The sequence below is a fragment of the Mobula hypostoma genome, chromosome 3, assembly GCF_963921235.1.
Source record: "Mobula hypostoma chromosome 3, sMobHyp1.1, whole genome shotgun sequence".
Lineage (NCBI taxonomy): Eukaryota > Metazoa > Chordata > Chondrichthyes > Myliobatiformes > Myliobatidae > Mobula > Mobula hypostoma.
Genome location: NC_086099.1, coordinates 62,903,828 through 62,919,940, shown reverse-complemented (window position 1 = coordinate 62,919,940; position 16,113 = coordinate 62,903,828). Strand labels below are relative to the sequence as shown.

At 37.8% G+C, this 16,113-nt stretch overlaps 1 protein-coding gene across 4 annotated transcripts in view; it reads right to left on the bottom strand.

Moving 5' to 3' along the window:
• Nucleotides 1–1,385: 1,385 nt before the first annotated feature.
• Nucleotides 1,386–16,113, bottom strand: part of tec (tec protein tyrosine kinase) — a 173,754-nt gene continuing 159,026 nt past the window's right edge. For 3 of the 4 annotated variants that reach the window (XM_063043186.1, XM_063043183.1, XM_063043185.1), the window contains 3 exons: nt 15,924–16,042; nt 7,805–7,962; nt 1,387–3,724 (listed from right to left, as the gene is read on the bottom strand). In XM_063043186.1, the coding sequence (XP_062899256.1) occupies nt 3,653–3,724; nt 7,805–7,962; nt 15,924–16,042 (349 nt within the window). In that variant the 3' untranslated portion in view covers nt 1,387–3,652. Of the gene's footprint in view, nt 3,725–7,804; nt 7,963–15,923; nt 16,043–16,113 lie in introns of all 4 variants that reach the window. The other variant, XM_063043184.1, reaches the window with a different exon arrangement.

Here is a 16,113-nt window from a genome sequence, read left to right as displayed (position 1 = left end):
CACCTCTGATCCCCTGTTGATGACTAGCTCATTGACCTCCCATTTCCTCCTCCTGAAGTAAATAATAAATAATCGGCTCCTTGGTCTTTCTGACATTGAGTAAGAGGTTGTTGTTGTGGCACCACTCAGCCAGATTTTTAGTCTCTCTCCTACATGCTGCTTCTTCACTACCTTTGATTCAGCCTACAACAGTGGTGTCATCAGCAAACTTAAATATAGAATTGGAACTGTGTTTAACCACACAGTCATAAGTGTAAAGTGAGTAGAGCAGGGGGACAAGCACACAGCCTTGTGGTGCATCTGTGTTGATGGAGATTGTGGAGGAGATATTGCTGCCAATTCAAAATGAGTGAGGTCTGCAAGTGAGGAAATCGAGGATCCAATGGATTATGCCACCTTAATTATTAGTCCCATTCCCACTCTGACCTCTCGTGGATCTACATTGCCAGAACAATATCCAATAGAAGCTGAAGAAATAAATCGGACTTATTCTTCTACCAGAGCATGGTACAGCCAGTTTGGACTTCATTGTGAATTTAACAGTTTCCAATTACTGTAGGTATGCCTGAAAAACACTTGTTACTTTGGTAAGGACTCTATTGCAGACATTTATTCTGTTCTCTTGATTTCTTCTCCTGTCTGAAATTTTAACTTTTTTTCACTTCAGCATGTTTGATGAAGAGGCCTTGATCTCGGCTTCTGATCTCCCCTTTCTCTCTATCAAACCTCTTCCAACTCTACAGTCCTCAGAACTTTTGAGTTCTTCATTCTCTGGCCTTTTGTAAATCCATACTCTTTCATCAGCTATTAAGGACTGAATATTTGTAATCCCCTGAGTAACCTCGTTTGGACACTTTCTCCATGGTCCTTTGTAAAACCCATATGTGAATGAAATGTTAGTTATCCTCTTGATAGCTGCCTTATCTTACAGAAGATTTTCCTTTGAAAATATTTTTGTGAAGCACTTTATCCTGCTTTATGTTTTAATGCATGTTGTTATTTCTATTTAAGCAAACATGCTGTGTTCTTATGTTCCTCAATGGAAGTTGCAATGCTCATAAATAGTAGGAATGAAGATGCAAGGAGAGACAAAAGGAGTTGGGTCATTTTTGTATATTCATATATCTTAAAGCATAAAGACTGAGAATTACAATTGCCATCAATAGTGGTTGGTGAAATTCCAGCTATTTGCTCTCAGTAGCTTCCTGCACTTGATGTGAAAATGACTGATATTTGCTCAAGTGGATTATAGGTAATTCCAACCAGAGTTCTGTTCTGAAATACATTTATTGACGCAATAAGTCTAAAATTGATTTAATAGCTTCATGCCTTGTTGAAGCATAGTCTGTAATGGATATTCAACACAATAGTTAGAAGATTTTATATTTTAAAAATTGACTGTACCTTTTATCCATTAGAGAAAATAGTAAACAATTGTCTATATAACATTTAAAATTAATTAATGCTGTGAAATACCTTGATGGACTAAGTAAAGCTGCATGATGTCAAAAACCTGTTGTGCTAGATGGCGATTTCAAAATCATGGTTTCATATTTAAAAGCATTTATTTGTCAATATACAGGAGCAAAGATGAAAAATCTTAGCAAGTTTTCTGTTTACAATTTGTTGTTAAATATTTGAGTGTCATTAGCAGCATTAACAGCAGAAAATTAAAGTCTTTCAATTATCATAAAATTTAAACCACTAATTAGGAAAGTAAAAAAAAAGATTGTTCATGACGCAGTAATTTTCTTAGCATGTAGACTTTCAATTACTGAAAAAGAAAGTTGAACTACATAAAAACAATTGTGTTACAAAATCACATCTCTGTAAGTGTTTAAGTTCTTAAAAGGATAAATCTTTATTACATTACAAAAATTATGATGTTTAAAACAGTATTAACACAATTCTGAACTGAAAAATCTAAACTGAAATCAATCTCCTGCAATAAGATATTTCTAGTGTTGGAAATGTGCACATTTACTCTTTATTAATCAACAAATAACTATTTAGTAAATATTATGGTAACAGTGCAATGTACATATGTATGTTGAAATATTGTAACTTTTCATATAGTTATTTCCCAAAATTGAAGGTTTGCAGCCTTCAGCCAATACAAATGATAGTTCTCAACTATGATGTCCAAGACAGTTTTGTAAGAACATGTCAGATGACTCACTTCCAACTTTTCCCTCATCAGGAGGAAATAGTTATTTGCTTGCCTTGGCTGAATACGTACCTTTTACAGAAAGACCAAGCACACAAATGTAACTTTTTATTCCAATATCAACTCGCTCCAGCTACCTAAGTGCCATTTTATGTTTTACAAATTGTTTTCTGAATCAGTGGAGCTATTTTATAGTAGATGTGCAAATTCTGCTGTAAAATGACATAAGTTCATGAAACTCATTTTACTGACCTAGAAAAAAATCTACTTGACTGCAACACATTCAACCTTGATATTCTTCTGCTTGCTTTGTGCAAAAGAACTGGAATCCCAAACTGCCCTTAATCTGAATTCCTGGTGTTGCTGGTATTTGTGACATCTAGGAGGAACTTGCCTTACTTAAATACATGTGAAGGATAGTCCGATCAGTAAAGATAATTAGATTAAAATGTGCTGATTCACGTCATGTATTAAAATATTCTCAAACACCACTGAACATTTGACTGATGTACTCAGGTTAAATACTCAATACTTTCAGGCAACTAAATTTTCCATCAAAAAGTCCATCACAACCAGTTATGCAAAAAAATTCCCAAGGTGTTGAGGAAAGTTGACATTTCTGAAACTAGATTAATTTTTTCATGCAAATAGATCAATATTACTCTTTTCCATAGATGCTGCCCGACCTGCTGAGTTCCTCCAGCATTTTGTGAGTGTTGCTTGGATTTCCAACATCTGCAGATTTTCTCTTGTTTGCAATATTATTTACTTTTAGATTATTTACTTGCAGATTTTCTCTTGTTTGCCATATTTCTTACAGTTATATTGCCACTTCTATGGAAAGATAAATATCAATTTTTCAATAATTACTTTCACATCAGTAATTGCAAGAGTACCACTTACATAGTATGAAAACACAAAACTTCAACATGAAAGGGAAAGATTATGTTAGTTTTCAGTAATTCAGCAGGATTGTGTGGCATAATGCTGTAGATTTATGCTATTGCACTCATAGAATATTTGACTCAGGCAGAGGCAGTAAAGGTTTAAAGTTGATCAAATTAGTTCAGCAATTATTTTTGATGTATAGTGTCAAGAACAGTAGGATGTGGTTAAAAGTTGCTCTTATGATTTGGAATTGTCAATAAAAGAAGTACTCAAAAAGTCAGAATTCAAGATCAGCTTCAACAAAAGGCGTCAGTATTGAGTTGTGTTCTCTAGGTGGGATCAGCTGAGATTTTATCACAGAAAATGGATCTATTACTCAATAAGTATGTACCCTTATGGCTGATATTACATATGCCTCATAATCATGCTTTAACAGATGGTTTCTTGTTCTTAATCGCCATAAGAAGTTTCAGATATACACAAAGAATTCAACTGATTGTTTGAACTTTTGACAAACATCAAAAATAACTTGTCATAATCCAATAAAGAATATGCAGATTTTTGACGTAATTCCAAAAGAGCAATCTGAAAGTCTCTTTAATAGTCAGGTTCCATCACTTCATTAATCATCAGAAGCAAATCTGAGAAACATGGTCTTCCCTCAGCTTTCTAGAAAGAAAAATAAAGACACATAAGCATTTTTATTGAAAATTAGTGAATTAAAATTATATTTATTCAGAAACTGCTCTAACAAAATTTATTTCCTCCATAGTCCATTTTAATAGAGCTTTTGCAAAATAGGATGTACAATAACACAATTTTAGTAGTATAAATACAATCAACCTTAGTTTGTATATTGACTTAATTATTAAATAAAGCCTTAGCCTTGATCTACCTTTTCAGTCTAAATCTTTGAGACTTTCAAAACCATACTCATTTACCCCAAATCTCATGACACATTCTCTGCAATTGCTATGTTCTTACCACATAAGTTACAAATTACACTGAGTTTTTAAAAGTATATATTTGCTTGTAGAAGTAGATGCCATTAGAAAAAGCAAAATTTAGTGTCCTTCACCAATAATCCCTACCTGACTGTCCATTTAATTGGGGAGGTAACAGTCAACTACATTGATGAGTTTAAATTTGTACAAGAGACCAGCGCGGCCAAATATGTCATATTTCCTTCCATGAGGATCAGTGCACAGATGAGTTTTAGTGACAGCTCAACAGTTTCAATACAGGTGCCAGCTTTTTTCTACAGGATTATATTTAAATCTGCAAACTACCTCATACTCCTGGCTCTCAACCAAATAATTTTAATGCCAGCTTCACACATCAAAGTTACTGGTGAATGCAGCAGGCCAGGCAGCATCTCTAGGAAGAGGTACAGTCGACATTTCAGGCCGAGACCCTTCGTCAGGACCAATGTGCCTGACGAAGGGTCTCGGCCTGAAACGTGAGTGTACCTCTTCCCAGAGTTGCTGCTTGGCCTGCTGCGTTCACCAGCAATTTTGATGTGTGTTGCTTGAATTTCCAGCATCTGCAGAATTCCTGTTGTTAATGCCAGCTTCATTGTGGTCAGATTCATTATTCTCCTCTAAAGCTTCTTCCCAGCTCTATCCCAATCATAGCCAGGGTATATTCAATAGTGGCTTATCTTTCCAACCTATTGCCTTCGATAATGGCTCTAAACAGGAAGAAGTGCAAGAGATCAGACTTTTAAAAATGGATCTAACTTTGGCTTTCCCTCAGCTACATGCTTCTCCTTGGTGACTATCACTGTTTTTGGAGTCAGTTTCTAATGCGGTTAGTGATGTGACCAGTGATGAACTGCCCCAACTTCACTGTTCTAGGACCATGCTCCCAAATTCTCCCACAAGCCACTCCAATATTTTGTTCTGCACGTATTCTTTTACATTAATCTTAAAACCTTTCACATCCAAGCTGTTAGTCGCCCTTCCTTATCCTCCCATTTGTCCAGATTAGTCTCATTAGACCTCTATGAAGCATCTTGGAACATTTTTTTCCACATTAAATATGTTATATAAATACAGCCATAGTTATTCGAAAGCAAAGGGCAAATCAAGTGAATCAGCAAAATCTGATAATTCCAACGTGACAGAACATGGACAGTTCTTCACCAAACTTGAAGTCACTAGCGTTTATATATTTTGAATGAAATTAACAAAGTCACTTTATAGACATACAGTATACACAATGTATATAGGCTATCTTATGTATTTATATTTATTGATTTTTTATTATTGTGTTCTTTATCTTATGTTTTTTGTGCTACATCAGATCCAGAATAATAATTATTTTGTTCTTTACACCTGTGTACTGGAAATGATATTAATTCAAGATTCAAGATGGTTTAATTTCCTTTGAAGTGCTGTGCTATATTTGATGTAATGTGGATTCCAGTAATTTGGGACACCACATCAGTACATTTTGGCCCAATTAAACAGCTGTCCCAATTAGCCAAATTTCATGGAAATAGTTTAAAAGTTATAAAAAAGACAAATCACAGTTTAACCAAGGAACAAATTATGTATTTAAATGAAATACAGAACAAACTACCAATACTACCACAGTACTACAAAACTGCGTATTAGTTATTAATAGTTGCTGGTGGAGGAATTTATCCAGTGCATACTGCTGTGTTCAATTGACTGTAAATGAACAAAATCAGCACAGACACCTAGTGCAAATAATGGACAGCCTTCATACAATGCTTTTGACAATTGAATCCACCAAATCCTCATTGTCATTGTAACATTCAAGATGATTGTTGATATCTTTAAGTTCTTTGTAGTCCCTAATTTGTTGAAGTGATGAAATAGTTTCATTTTCACTCCTGGCTGTTTATGGCATCTCTAAGTCTGGATGCTTGAAACCACAGTGAGCAAAGCAGTTCTGAATTGCCGTACTGCCTATTTCTCACCAACTGTCCATAATAAAAGTCACTGCTTTTTGAACACAAATGCATACAACTGACTATTTAAAAACTCTAAGCACAACGTAGTGTCCAACAGCCACACATGCAACTGACACTAGTTAGAAACTCTTTGGCAAGTCTCCTATCCTATTAAGCAGCATAGTGTCCCAAAAAAATGAAGCAAATCCCGGCTATTTTATTGATTAGTTTTTTTTTTAAAAGAGTTGTCCCAAATAAATGGCTGCTCTGATTAACCAATGGCCCTATTAATCTGAATCCACTGTTTCCTTGGAAGATAATAAGTTCTTCTCTTTGCAACAGGAGAACACACATCATAGTACAATAGCCTCAGTTTTATTATTTTGAACATTATTATTGTATATTATTGCACATTGGTAAATTATTGGTATATTATTATTCTGTATTTTAGTTAATATTATTATTACATTTATTATTATTGCTAAGTGTGTTTTTAAATGTGCTGCTGTAATGAAATAATTTCCCACTCAGGAACAATAAAGTAATTATTATTATTATTAATAAAAGCAATTTCAGATCAATCATGGAATTAACATGTTTGTCTCATTTTCGTAGTAGACTTTGGACATAGTGTGATCATCATTCTTTACACTGATCACTACATTCAGTGGCCTCTTTCTTAAGTACACCGGTACACCTGTTTATTAATACAAATATCTAATCAGTCAATCCTGTGCATCAGTCACTCATTGCATAAAAGTACGCAGACATGGTTAAGAGGTTCAGCTGTTGTTCAGACCAAACATCAGAAATGGGAAGAAATGTGATCTACTGACTTGGACTATGAAACGATTATTGGTGGTTTGTGTAATCTCAGAAAATGCTGATCTCCTGGGATTTTCACACACAGCAGTCTCTAGAGTTTACAGAGAATGGTATGAACAACAAAACAAAAAAAAATCCAGTGAGTGGCAGCTCTGTGGGTGAAAATGCCTTGTCAATATGAGAGGTCAGAGGAGTATGGTCAGACTGGTTCAAGCTGACGGAAAGGCAACAGTAACTCAAATAATCATGTGTTACAACAGTGGAGGGCTGAAGATCATCCCTTAACGCACAATACGTTGAATCTTTAAGTAAATGAGCTGCAACAGCATGAGCATGGTCACTTTTCGAGGTCAGGAGAAACTTATAAAGTGGGCACTGAGTGTCATTTGCATGAGAAATTTCACATCATGTTATCCTCAGAGCAGAATTAACACTAGATTCAAAAATTTCAAAATACTCCTGACAGATTTTCTTGTTCTGTTCTTCTAAAAGCATCATCAAAAACGCCATAGAAATTTTGTTACATGAACGCTGTAAATTGCTGGAGAATTTTTTGGATGAGTGGAGTATTTTTGCTCTCACTCAAACTGGTGCTCAGTATGCACTGCATCAGAGCCTGAATAAATCAATGTTTCAGAAATCCACCACTGCTGTAGAAGATATTCCTGGTGTGCTGTCTTGATCTGAGTTGTAATTAAGAAAGCCAGATTCAGGATGCAGGCCAAACACACAAATCTCTTGAACACTAAACAAAACCAGAAACTTTGTCAAAGGTTATATGCCCTAAAAACACCTTCTTGAATAATTCTCCTGTGAAGCATCTTGGGATGTGTTGTTATATTAATTTTGTGACATAGGTTTAATGCAATTTTCTAATAAAGACAAGAATTATTCACCACTAACATCACTGAATTTAAAAACAATATGGGTAATTTGGTGAGTAATTTCAAAATATCATAAACATTTTCAACTGAAGAAGCAAAAGAAAATGTAACATCACCAACCTCATGCCAACAATGATTCATGATCTCATAAACAGGTTTTGATGCTTGTTTTGGTCGATATAACCGAAAGCCAGATGAAATAAATTCAACTACCTCTGCATTTGTTTTAGTTTCGAATGGCATTTTTCCGTCATTATAAACTTCCCACATCAGAACACCTGCAAATTAAATTTTTAAAAATGTATTTTAAGTTCCTAAGACCAACTTAACTTCGTATCAAATTATCTCTATGTCATTACAAAGAAATCAGAATGAATTACTCTGTCAATGTCTACCCTGTTGACAGTGTTACCAAATTGGCTAGATAGATATGTTCTGATTCATATTACATGTAATATAACCCAATATTACATATATTTGTTGGAAGAAATACGTGAACCTCTGGGGCAATGCTTTCTACAAAAGCTATTGGAGTCAGGTGCTCCAATTCATGAGATGGGATTGGAGGTGTGAGTTGTAGAAGTGCCCTATAAAAAAGACAGACCAAGTCAGGATCCTGACAGAGCCTGCTCTTCTCAAGAAAGATCTGTTTATGTGCACCATGCCTCGATCAAAACAACTTTTAGAGGACCTTAGAAGAAGAATTGTAGAGATGTATGAAACTGGAAAAGGCAACAAAAGCACTTCTAAAGATCTGAGTGTTCATCTGTCCATAGTAAGAGAAATGGTCTACAAATGGAGGAAATTCAGTACTGTTGTTACTCTCCTTAGGAGTAGGCATCCTGCAAAGATCACACCAAGAACACAATGTGCAATGCTGAAGAAGGTGAAAAAGAACCCAAGGGTAACATCAAAAGACCTGCATAAGTCTCTGGAACTTGCTAAAGTCTCTGTTTATGTTTTCACTATAAGAAAAACACTGAAAAAGAATGGTGTTCATGGAAGGACACAATGAAGGAACCCACTGCTCTCCAAACGAAACATTGCTGCACATCTCAAGTGTGCAAAAGACCACCTGGGTATTTTACAACTTTTTTACAACAATATTCTGTGGACAGATGAGATAAAAGTAGAACTTATTGGCAGAAATGCATATTGCTATGTTTGGAGGGAAAAGGGCAGTGCACGCCAACATCAAAATCTCATTCCAATTGTGAAGCATGGTGGAAGGAGCATCATGGTTTTGGGCTGCTTTGCTGCCTCAGGGCCAGGACAGCTTGCAATTACTGAGGGAACAATGAATTCAAAGTGGTATCAAAACATTTTACAGGAGGATGTCAGGATAGCAGTCTGTCACCTGAAGCTTAATAGAAGTTGCATAATGCAACAAGGCAATGATCCAACAACAGGATGGTTTAAAAACAAGAAAATTCATGTTTTGGAATGGACCAAGTCGAAGTCCTGACCTTAACCCTATAGAAATGTTGTGGAAGGACCTGAAGCAAGCAGGTCATGCAAGGAAGTAACCAGTATCCCAGAGTTTTGTAAGGTGGAATGACCTAAAATTCCTCCAAGCCAATGTGCAGGACTGATCAATAGTTACCAGAAACGTCTGGTTGAAGTTATTGCTGTACATGGGGATCACAACAATTACCAAAAGCAGAGGTTCACATATGACATTTTAGGTCATATTTACGTAGAAAAAGTGAAAATTCTACAAGGTTCACAAACTCATTAGTACCATTGTAGGTAACCAGAACTGTGTACAATATCCAAATATGGCTCCACCTACATCTTATACAACTTCAACATAACATTCCAACTCCTGTACTCAATAGTCTCATTTATGAAGGCCAATGTGCCAAAATATGTTTATGAACCTATCTACCTGCAATGTTATTTTCAAGGAGTTATGGATCTGAATTCCCAGATCCCTCTTTTCTTCTGCACTCCTCAGTTACTTACTGTTCACCGTGCAAGTCCTACTCTGGTTTGTCCTCCCAAAGTGCAACACCTCAGACTTCTCTGCATTAAATGCCATCTGCCTTCTTTCAGCCCATTTTCCCAGCTGAGAAAATTTTATCCACGTTATCATCCAGATTATTAACATAGATGACAAACAGTAACAACTGACCCAGCCTGGTCCCTGCAACACACTCGTAGTCACAGGCTTCCAATCAGAGAGGCAACCATCTGCTACCACCCTCTAGCTTCTCCCGCCAAGCCAATGTCTAATCCAATTTACTACTTCATATTGAATGCCAAGTGATTAAACCTACTTGACCAGCCTCCCAAGCGTGACTTTCTCAAAGGCCTTGCTAAACTCTATGTAGCCAATTCCAACTGCCATTCCTTCATCAATTTTCCTGGTAACCTCTTTCAAGAATGTTATAAGATTGGTTAGACACGACCTACCATGCACTAAGCCATGTTGTCTATCTCTAATCAGACACTATCAATTTTTTTATATATCTTGACACTTAGAATACCTTTCCAATCGACTTCATCCTGAATGCCAGTCAAATTAGCTTTCTTAACCAGTCTTGAAATTTCTTGAACAAAATAAGATTAGCTCTGCTCCAGCCCTCCAGCACTGTGGCTAAAGATGTTTTAAATGCAGCTGCCAGGGCACTTGCAACTTCTGCACTAGTTTCCTACAAAGTCCTAGTGCCACCATGTCAGACCTTAGGGTTTTAGTCATCCTAATTTGCATCAAGACAGCAAGCAGCCTCTCTTCTGTAATCCAGATTCAGTCCATGATCTCACTATTGTTTTGCTTTAGTTCTTTACACTGCGTCCATCTCCCGAGTAAATACAAATGAAAAAAAAAATCCATTTACCATCTCCCCCATCTTTTTCAGATTCATACCTAGATGACTTTGCTAATCTTCATGTGGACCAATTTTTTCTCTTTATCTTTTTGCTTCTAATATATCCCTCATCACTTTGTCTGCCAGAGCACCTTTCTTTTAGTTGTCTGGATTTCCCTCTTAAGTGTTCTCCTGCATTTTTTATACTCCTCTGGTACTTCATTTGTTCCTTGCTGCTTATAACTGCACCTCCACCTTCTTCCTAAGCACGGCCTCAATATTCCCCCAAAACCAAGGTTCTCTCATTAATACTTCCAACCAAACAACCACTCAATTATATCTGGACCTCCTCAATATTTCACTTTTGAAGGCCTCACTTAACAAACATCTCTTTGCCAGAAACAACCTATCATAGACTACACCTGCCAAATCCTTTCTGATGCCATCAAAATTGTCTTTCTCCAATTTAGAATATCAACCCAAGGACCAATCCTATCATTCTTCATAAATATCTTGAAATTAATGGTATAATATTCTCTAGATCTAAATTGTTCCCCTACGTACACTTTTGTCAACTGCCCTGTCTCATTCCCCAATAGGAGATCCAGTATTGTACTCTTTCTAACTGGACCTCTATACACTGATACATTGACAAACATGTCCGCTCCTTTTACAGTCTTAGTTAATATGTGGCAGGTTAAAAATCATTTACTATTACAAGCTTATTTTTCATGCAACTATTTCCTATCTCTCTACAAATGTGCTCCTCTAAATTCCTCTGACTATTGGGTGGTCTAAGATATAATTTCATTAACGTGGTCATCCTTTTCTTATTCCTCAGTTCCACCCATAGCAGTAGACAAGACTGTCTGAGCACATTTTCCCTGACACGTAATGCCACCACTTCCCCTTTAATACTTCCCCTCTATCATGTATAAAACAATACATAAACTCGGAATACTGAGTTGCTAGTCCTGTTCCTCCAATCAAGTCTCACTAATGACTACAATATCATAACTCCATGTTCTGATCCATGCTCTAAGCTTATTTCTCTTACCTACAATACACCTGGCATTGAAATAGACTCACCTCAGAACCTTAGTCCCATCATGATCAACCTTTCTTTTCCTGTCTTTGTATGTAGGTTTAACATCTACTTTCCTGCAACCACTCTACTAGCTGCTCTGACACTCTGGTTCCCATCCCCCTGCAAGTCTGCATAGTACGCATGGACCCTTACCCTTATGTAGATAGAGTTCATAAGTAGAGTTAGTTGCTATGGAAACAGGCCCTTTGGCCAAACTGGTCCATATCAATGAAGATGCCCCGCCCCATCCAAGCTTGTCATATTTGCTATCGCTTGGCCCAAAATCTTCCAATCTGTGTACCTATTCAAGAGTCTTTTAGGAGTTATTATTGCTTCAAGCACTTCCCCTGGCAGCTCATTCAAATACACATATCACCTTTGTGTGAAGAAGTTGCCTCTCAAGTTCTTTTTATATCTTTCCCCTCTCATCTTAAAACTATGCTGTCTAGTTGTTAAATTCCACAACCCTGGGAAAAAGACTTGAGTGCATTCACCCTTTCCATACCACAAATGATTTTATATACCTGCTTAAAATCACCTTTCAGTCTCCACACTCCAAGGAATAAAATCTTAGCCTATCTAACCTGCCTCTATAATTCAGTCCCTCGTCCTGCAGCATCGCTGAAAATACTTTCTGGATTCTTTCTAGTTTATTAACATCTTTCCTATAGCAGTGTGACAAAACTAAACACAATACTCCAAGTGGGGCCTCCCAACATTCTGTAGATCTGCACCATGACCTCTCAACTTTTAGACTCAATGCCCTGATTGGCTAAGGCCAGCATGCCAAAATATTTCTTCACCACTATATCTACCTGTAACATGACTTTCAGAGAACCATGTACATGTATTTTATGGTCCTATTGTTTTACAACACCACCCAGGGCCCTGCCGTTCACTGTGAAAACCCTACCTAGATTTGACTTTCCAAAGTGCCACACCTCATACTTATCCGAATTAAAATCCATTTGTCATTCCTCGGTACACTTACTCAGCTGATCAAGAGCTCCCTGTAATTTTTGATAGCTTCCTTCATTTTCCTCTTAACCAGCTATCTTAGTGTTACCTGCAAACTTAATGACCATATCTTATTCATATAGATGCCATACAACAACATGCCTAACACTGACCGCTGAGGCACAGGAACAAGATCCAGACACAACTCTCCACCAACAACACACACAGCTTATGGCAAAGTCTGCACACCATTTCAGACTTTAAGGCTAAATGCAGTGGTGTTTCCAACATTGCTGCTTCTCTCCCAGATGAGCTAAATCCTTTTTTACTCTCAGTTCGATGACGCCAACACTGAGCCCCTGAGGAGAGCTGCCGAAGTGACCTACGCCTAAGTCATCTCTGAGGCTGAAGTACGCAGGTGTTTCCAGTGAGTGGACAGTCGCAAGGCTACAGGATCAGATGGCATCCCAGGGCGGGTACTCAGAGTGTGGACATCACAACTGACAGGTGTGTTTACAGACATTTTTAATCTCTCCCTCTCCCAGTGTAGAGTGCCCTCCTGCTTCAAACCATTCACCATTGTTCCTGTACCTAAATAGACCGAGGTAACATGTCTGAACGACTGGCGTCCTATCATACTCACCTCAAAAATAAGGAAATGCTTTGAGAAGCTGTTCAAGGACTACATCTGCAGCATGCTGCCACCCACACTGGACACCCTACAATTCACCTACCGACACAACTGATTGGCAGATGACGCAATAGCCACAGCTCTACGTACCGTCCTTACACATCTGGAGAAGGATACATATGTGAGAATGCTGTTCTTGGACTACAGTTCAGCATTCAACACCATAACTCTCTCCAGGCTCGACAAGAGGCTCAGAGACTTCGGCCTTCACCCTGCCTTGTGTAGCTGGATCCTGGACTTCCTGTCAGATTGCTGGCAGATGGTAAGAGTGGGCTCCCTTACCTCTGCCCCTCTATACAGGTGCCCCTCACAGTGTCCCAAGCCCCCTCCTTTACTCTCTGTATACCCATGAGCGTGTCACCACCCACAGCTCCAATCTGCTAACTAAATTTGCTGATGATACTACATTGATTGGCCTAATCTCAAATAATAACGAGGCAGCCTACTGAGAAGAAGTCATCACCCTGACATAGTGGTGTCAAGAAAACAACCTCTCCCTCAATGTCACAAAAACAAATAAGCTGGTTGTGGACTACAGGAGAAACGTAGACTGACTAACCCCTATTGACGTCAATGGACCTGGGGTTTAGAGGGTGAACAGCTATAAGTTCCTCGGCATACACATCACTGTGGATCTAATGTGGTCTGTACAATACCGGCTGTGTGGTGAAAAAAGCACAATAGCACTTCTTTCACCTCAGACGGTTGAAGAAGTTTGGTATGGGCCCCCAAATCCTAAGAACTTTCTACAGGGGCACAATTGAGAGCATCCTGACTGGTTGCATCACTGCCTGCTATGGGAACTGTACTTCCCTCAATCACAGGACTCTGCAGAGAGTGGAGCGGACAGCCCAGTGCATCTGTAGATGTGAACTTCCCACTATTTAGAATATTTACAAAGACGGGTGTGTAAAAAGGGCCCGAATGATCATTGGGGACCGAAGTCACCCCAACCACAAACTGTTCCAGCTGTTACCATCTAGGAAATAGTACTGCAGCATAAAAGCCAGGACCAACAGGCTCCAGGACAGCTTCTTCCACCAGACCATCAGACTGATTAATTCATGCTGATACAATTGTATTTCTGTGTTATATTGACTGTCCTGTTGTACATGCTATTCATTACAAATTACTATTAATTGCATATTGTACATTTAGATGGAGATGTAACTTAAAGAATTTTTACTTCTCATGTATATGAAGGATGTAAGTAATAAAGTCAATTCAATACAGTAGTCATGGGCTTCCAATCAAAGGAATAGCCTTCCACTATCACTCTCAGCGTTCTAACATCAAGTCAAGTGTCAGGTCTCTTTGGCTTCTATGCAATCTAACCTTCCTGAGCAGCCTACCATATGGAACCTTATCAAAGGCCCTCCTCTCCCCCTTATAAACCAGGCCTTTATCGGCTTTCTTGACCACATCATCAAAAACTCAAATCAAGTTCTTAAAATATGATCTCTCACACACAAAGACATGCTAACTATCTTTAATCAACCCCAGCCTCTCCAGATGCATGTGTAACTTATTCACAGTATCCTCTCCATTTACTTACGCACCACAGATGCTATTATCTACAGATCCCACATTTTTCTTTGCTGCCTTTCCTAAATAAAGGCAAAAGAGTCACTACCCTCCAGTCTTCTGACTCTTCACCAGTGGCTAACAATGATGCAAGTATCTCAGTCAGGGTGCCAATTTCTTCTCTAGCCTCCAATAGTGTTCTTGGACATACCTGACTTGGCCCTGGGGAATTTTCTCCCTTCATACTTTTTAAGAAATCCAACACTTTCCGCACTGTAATGCAAACTATCTGCAAATTTCCCCATTTACTTTTCCTAATACTGAAGTCTTCTGTCTTTTTCCAGGTTCCAAAATCTTCACATCTTTCTCCATATCCTGACTTGAAAGGCAGGATATTCCAAATTTGTCAACTTGTGCCTCATGAGAAACTCGAGGCAGATAACACTCCTCCAAAATGTAAAAAAAATTGGAAAGCTACCATTAAGTGCAAAAACATACAGTAGCTATAATTGATGGGCAATGCATTTACCTCAATTGTGAAACAATGAAATTTAAAAAAATGATATTGATATCAAGTACCATAAATAACTTATGTCAACTGATAATTCTACTTGCAAAACAGCAGCAATTTTCACACATTGAAAGAACACTGACAGTATGTTGCACGGTGTGTTAAAAAGAGTGTGAGAAAGAACAGAGCTGGGTTGAGAAGTTGTCAATTCTGCTACGAATTGTGGTCAGATTGAAATTGATTTTTTTATGTATTCTTATTTTAACCTCTAGAATGCTGCATAAATATTTTGTTTTTGATTCATTTTTGGGATCTGAGCATTGATGAGTTTGCTGTGTATCCCTAAATGCCATGCAGGAAGAAGTAATGGGCTATCTCGTTGAACAGCTGCAGCTCTTCTGGTAAAGAAACTCCCACAGTGTTGCATGGAGTTTCAAGGTTTAGGCACAGCAACATGAAAGGACCAGTATTAATTTTCTAAATCAGGGTAGTACGCAACTTGAAGGTGAACCTGCAGGTGGTAGTGTTCAATGCACCTGCTGCTCTTTGTGGTGAAAGTTACAAGGTTGGGACAAGGCTCTCAGAGTAAATTTGCATTGTTAGAGATATGACAAATGGAACACGTTTAAGTAGTATCCGTTTAGATTAAATTTTCTTACCAAATGACCAAACATCCGATTTACTGCTGAATTTAGAGTAATGTAGCACCTCAGGTGGAGACCATTTCACTGGAAACTTAGCACCCGAAGAACTAGTGTACTGATCATCCAAGACATATCTGAAGATGATGCAAATGAATAAAATTATATTATTGATTTTATAACAAAAAGAGGTTATTTGATTCATCAC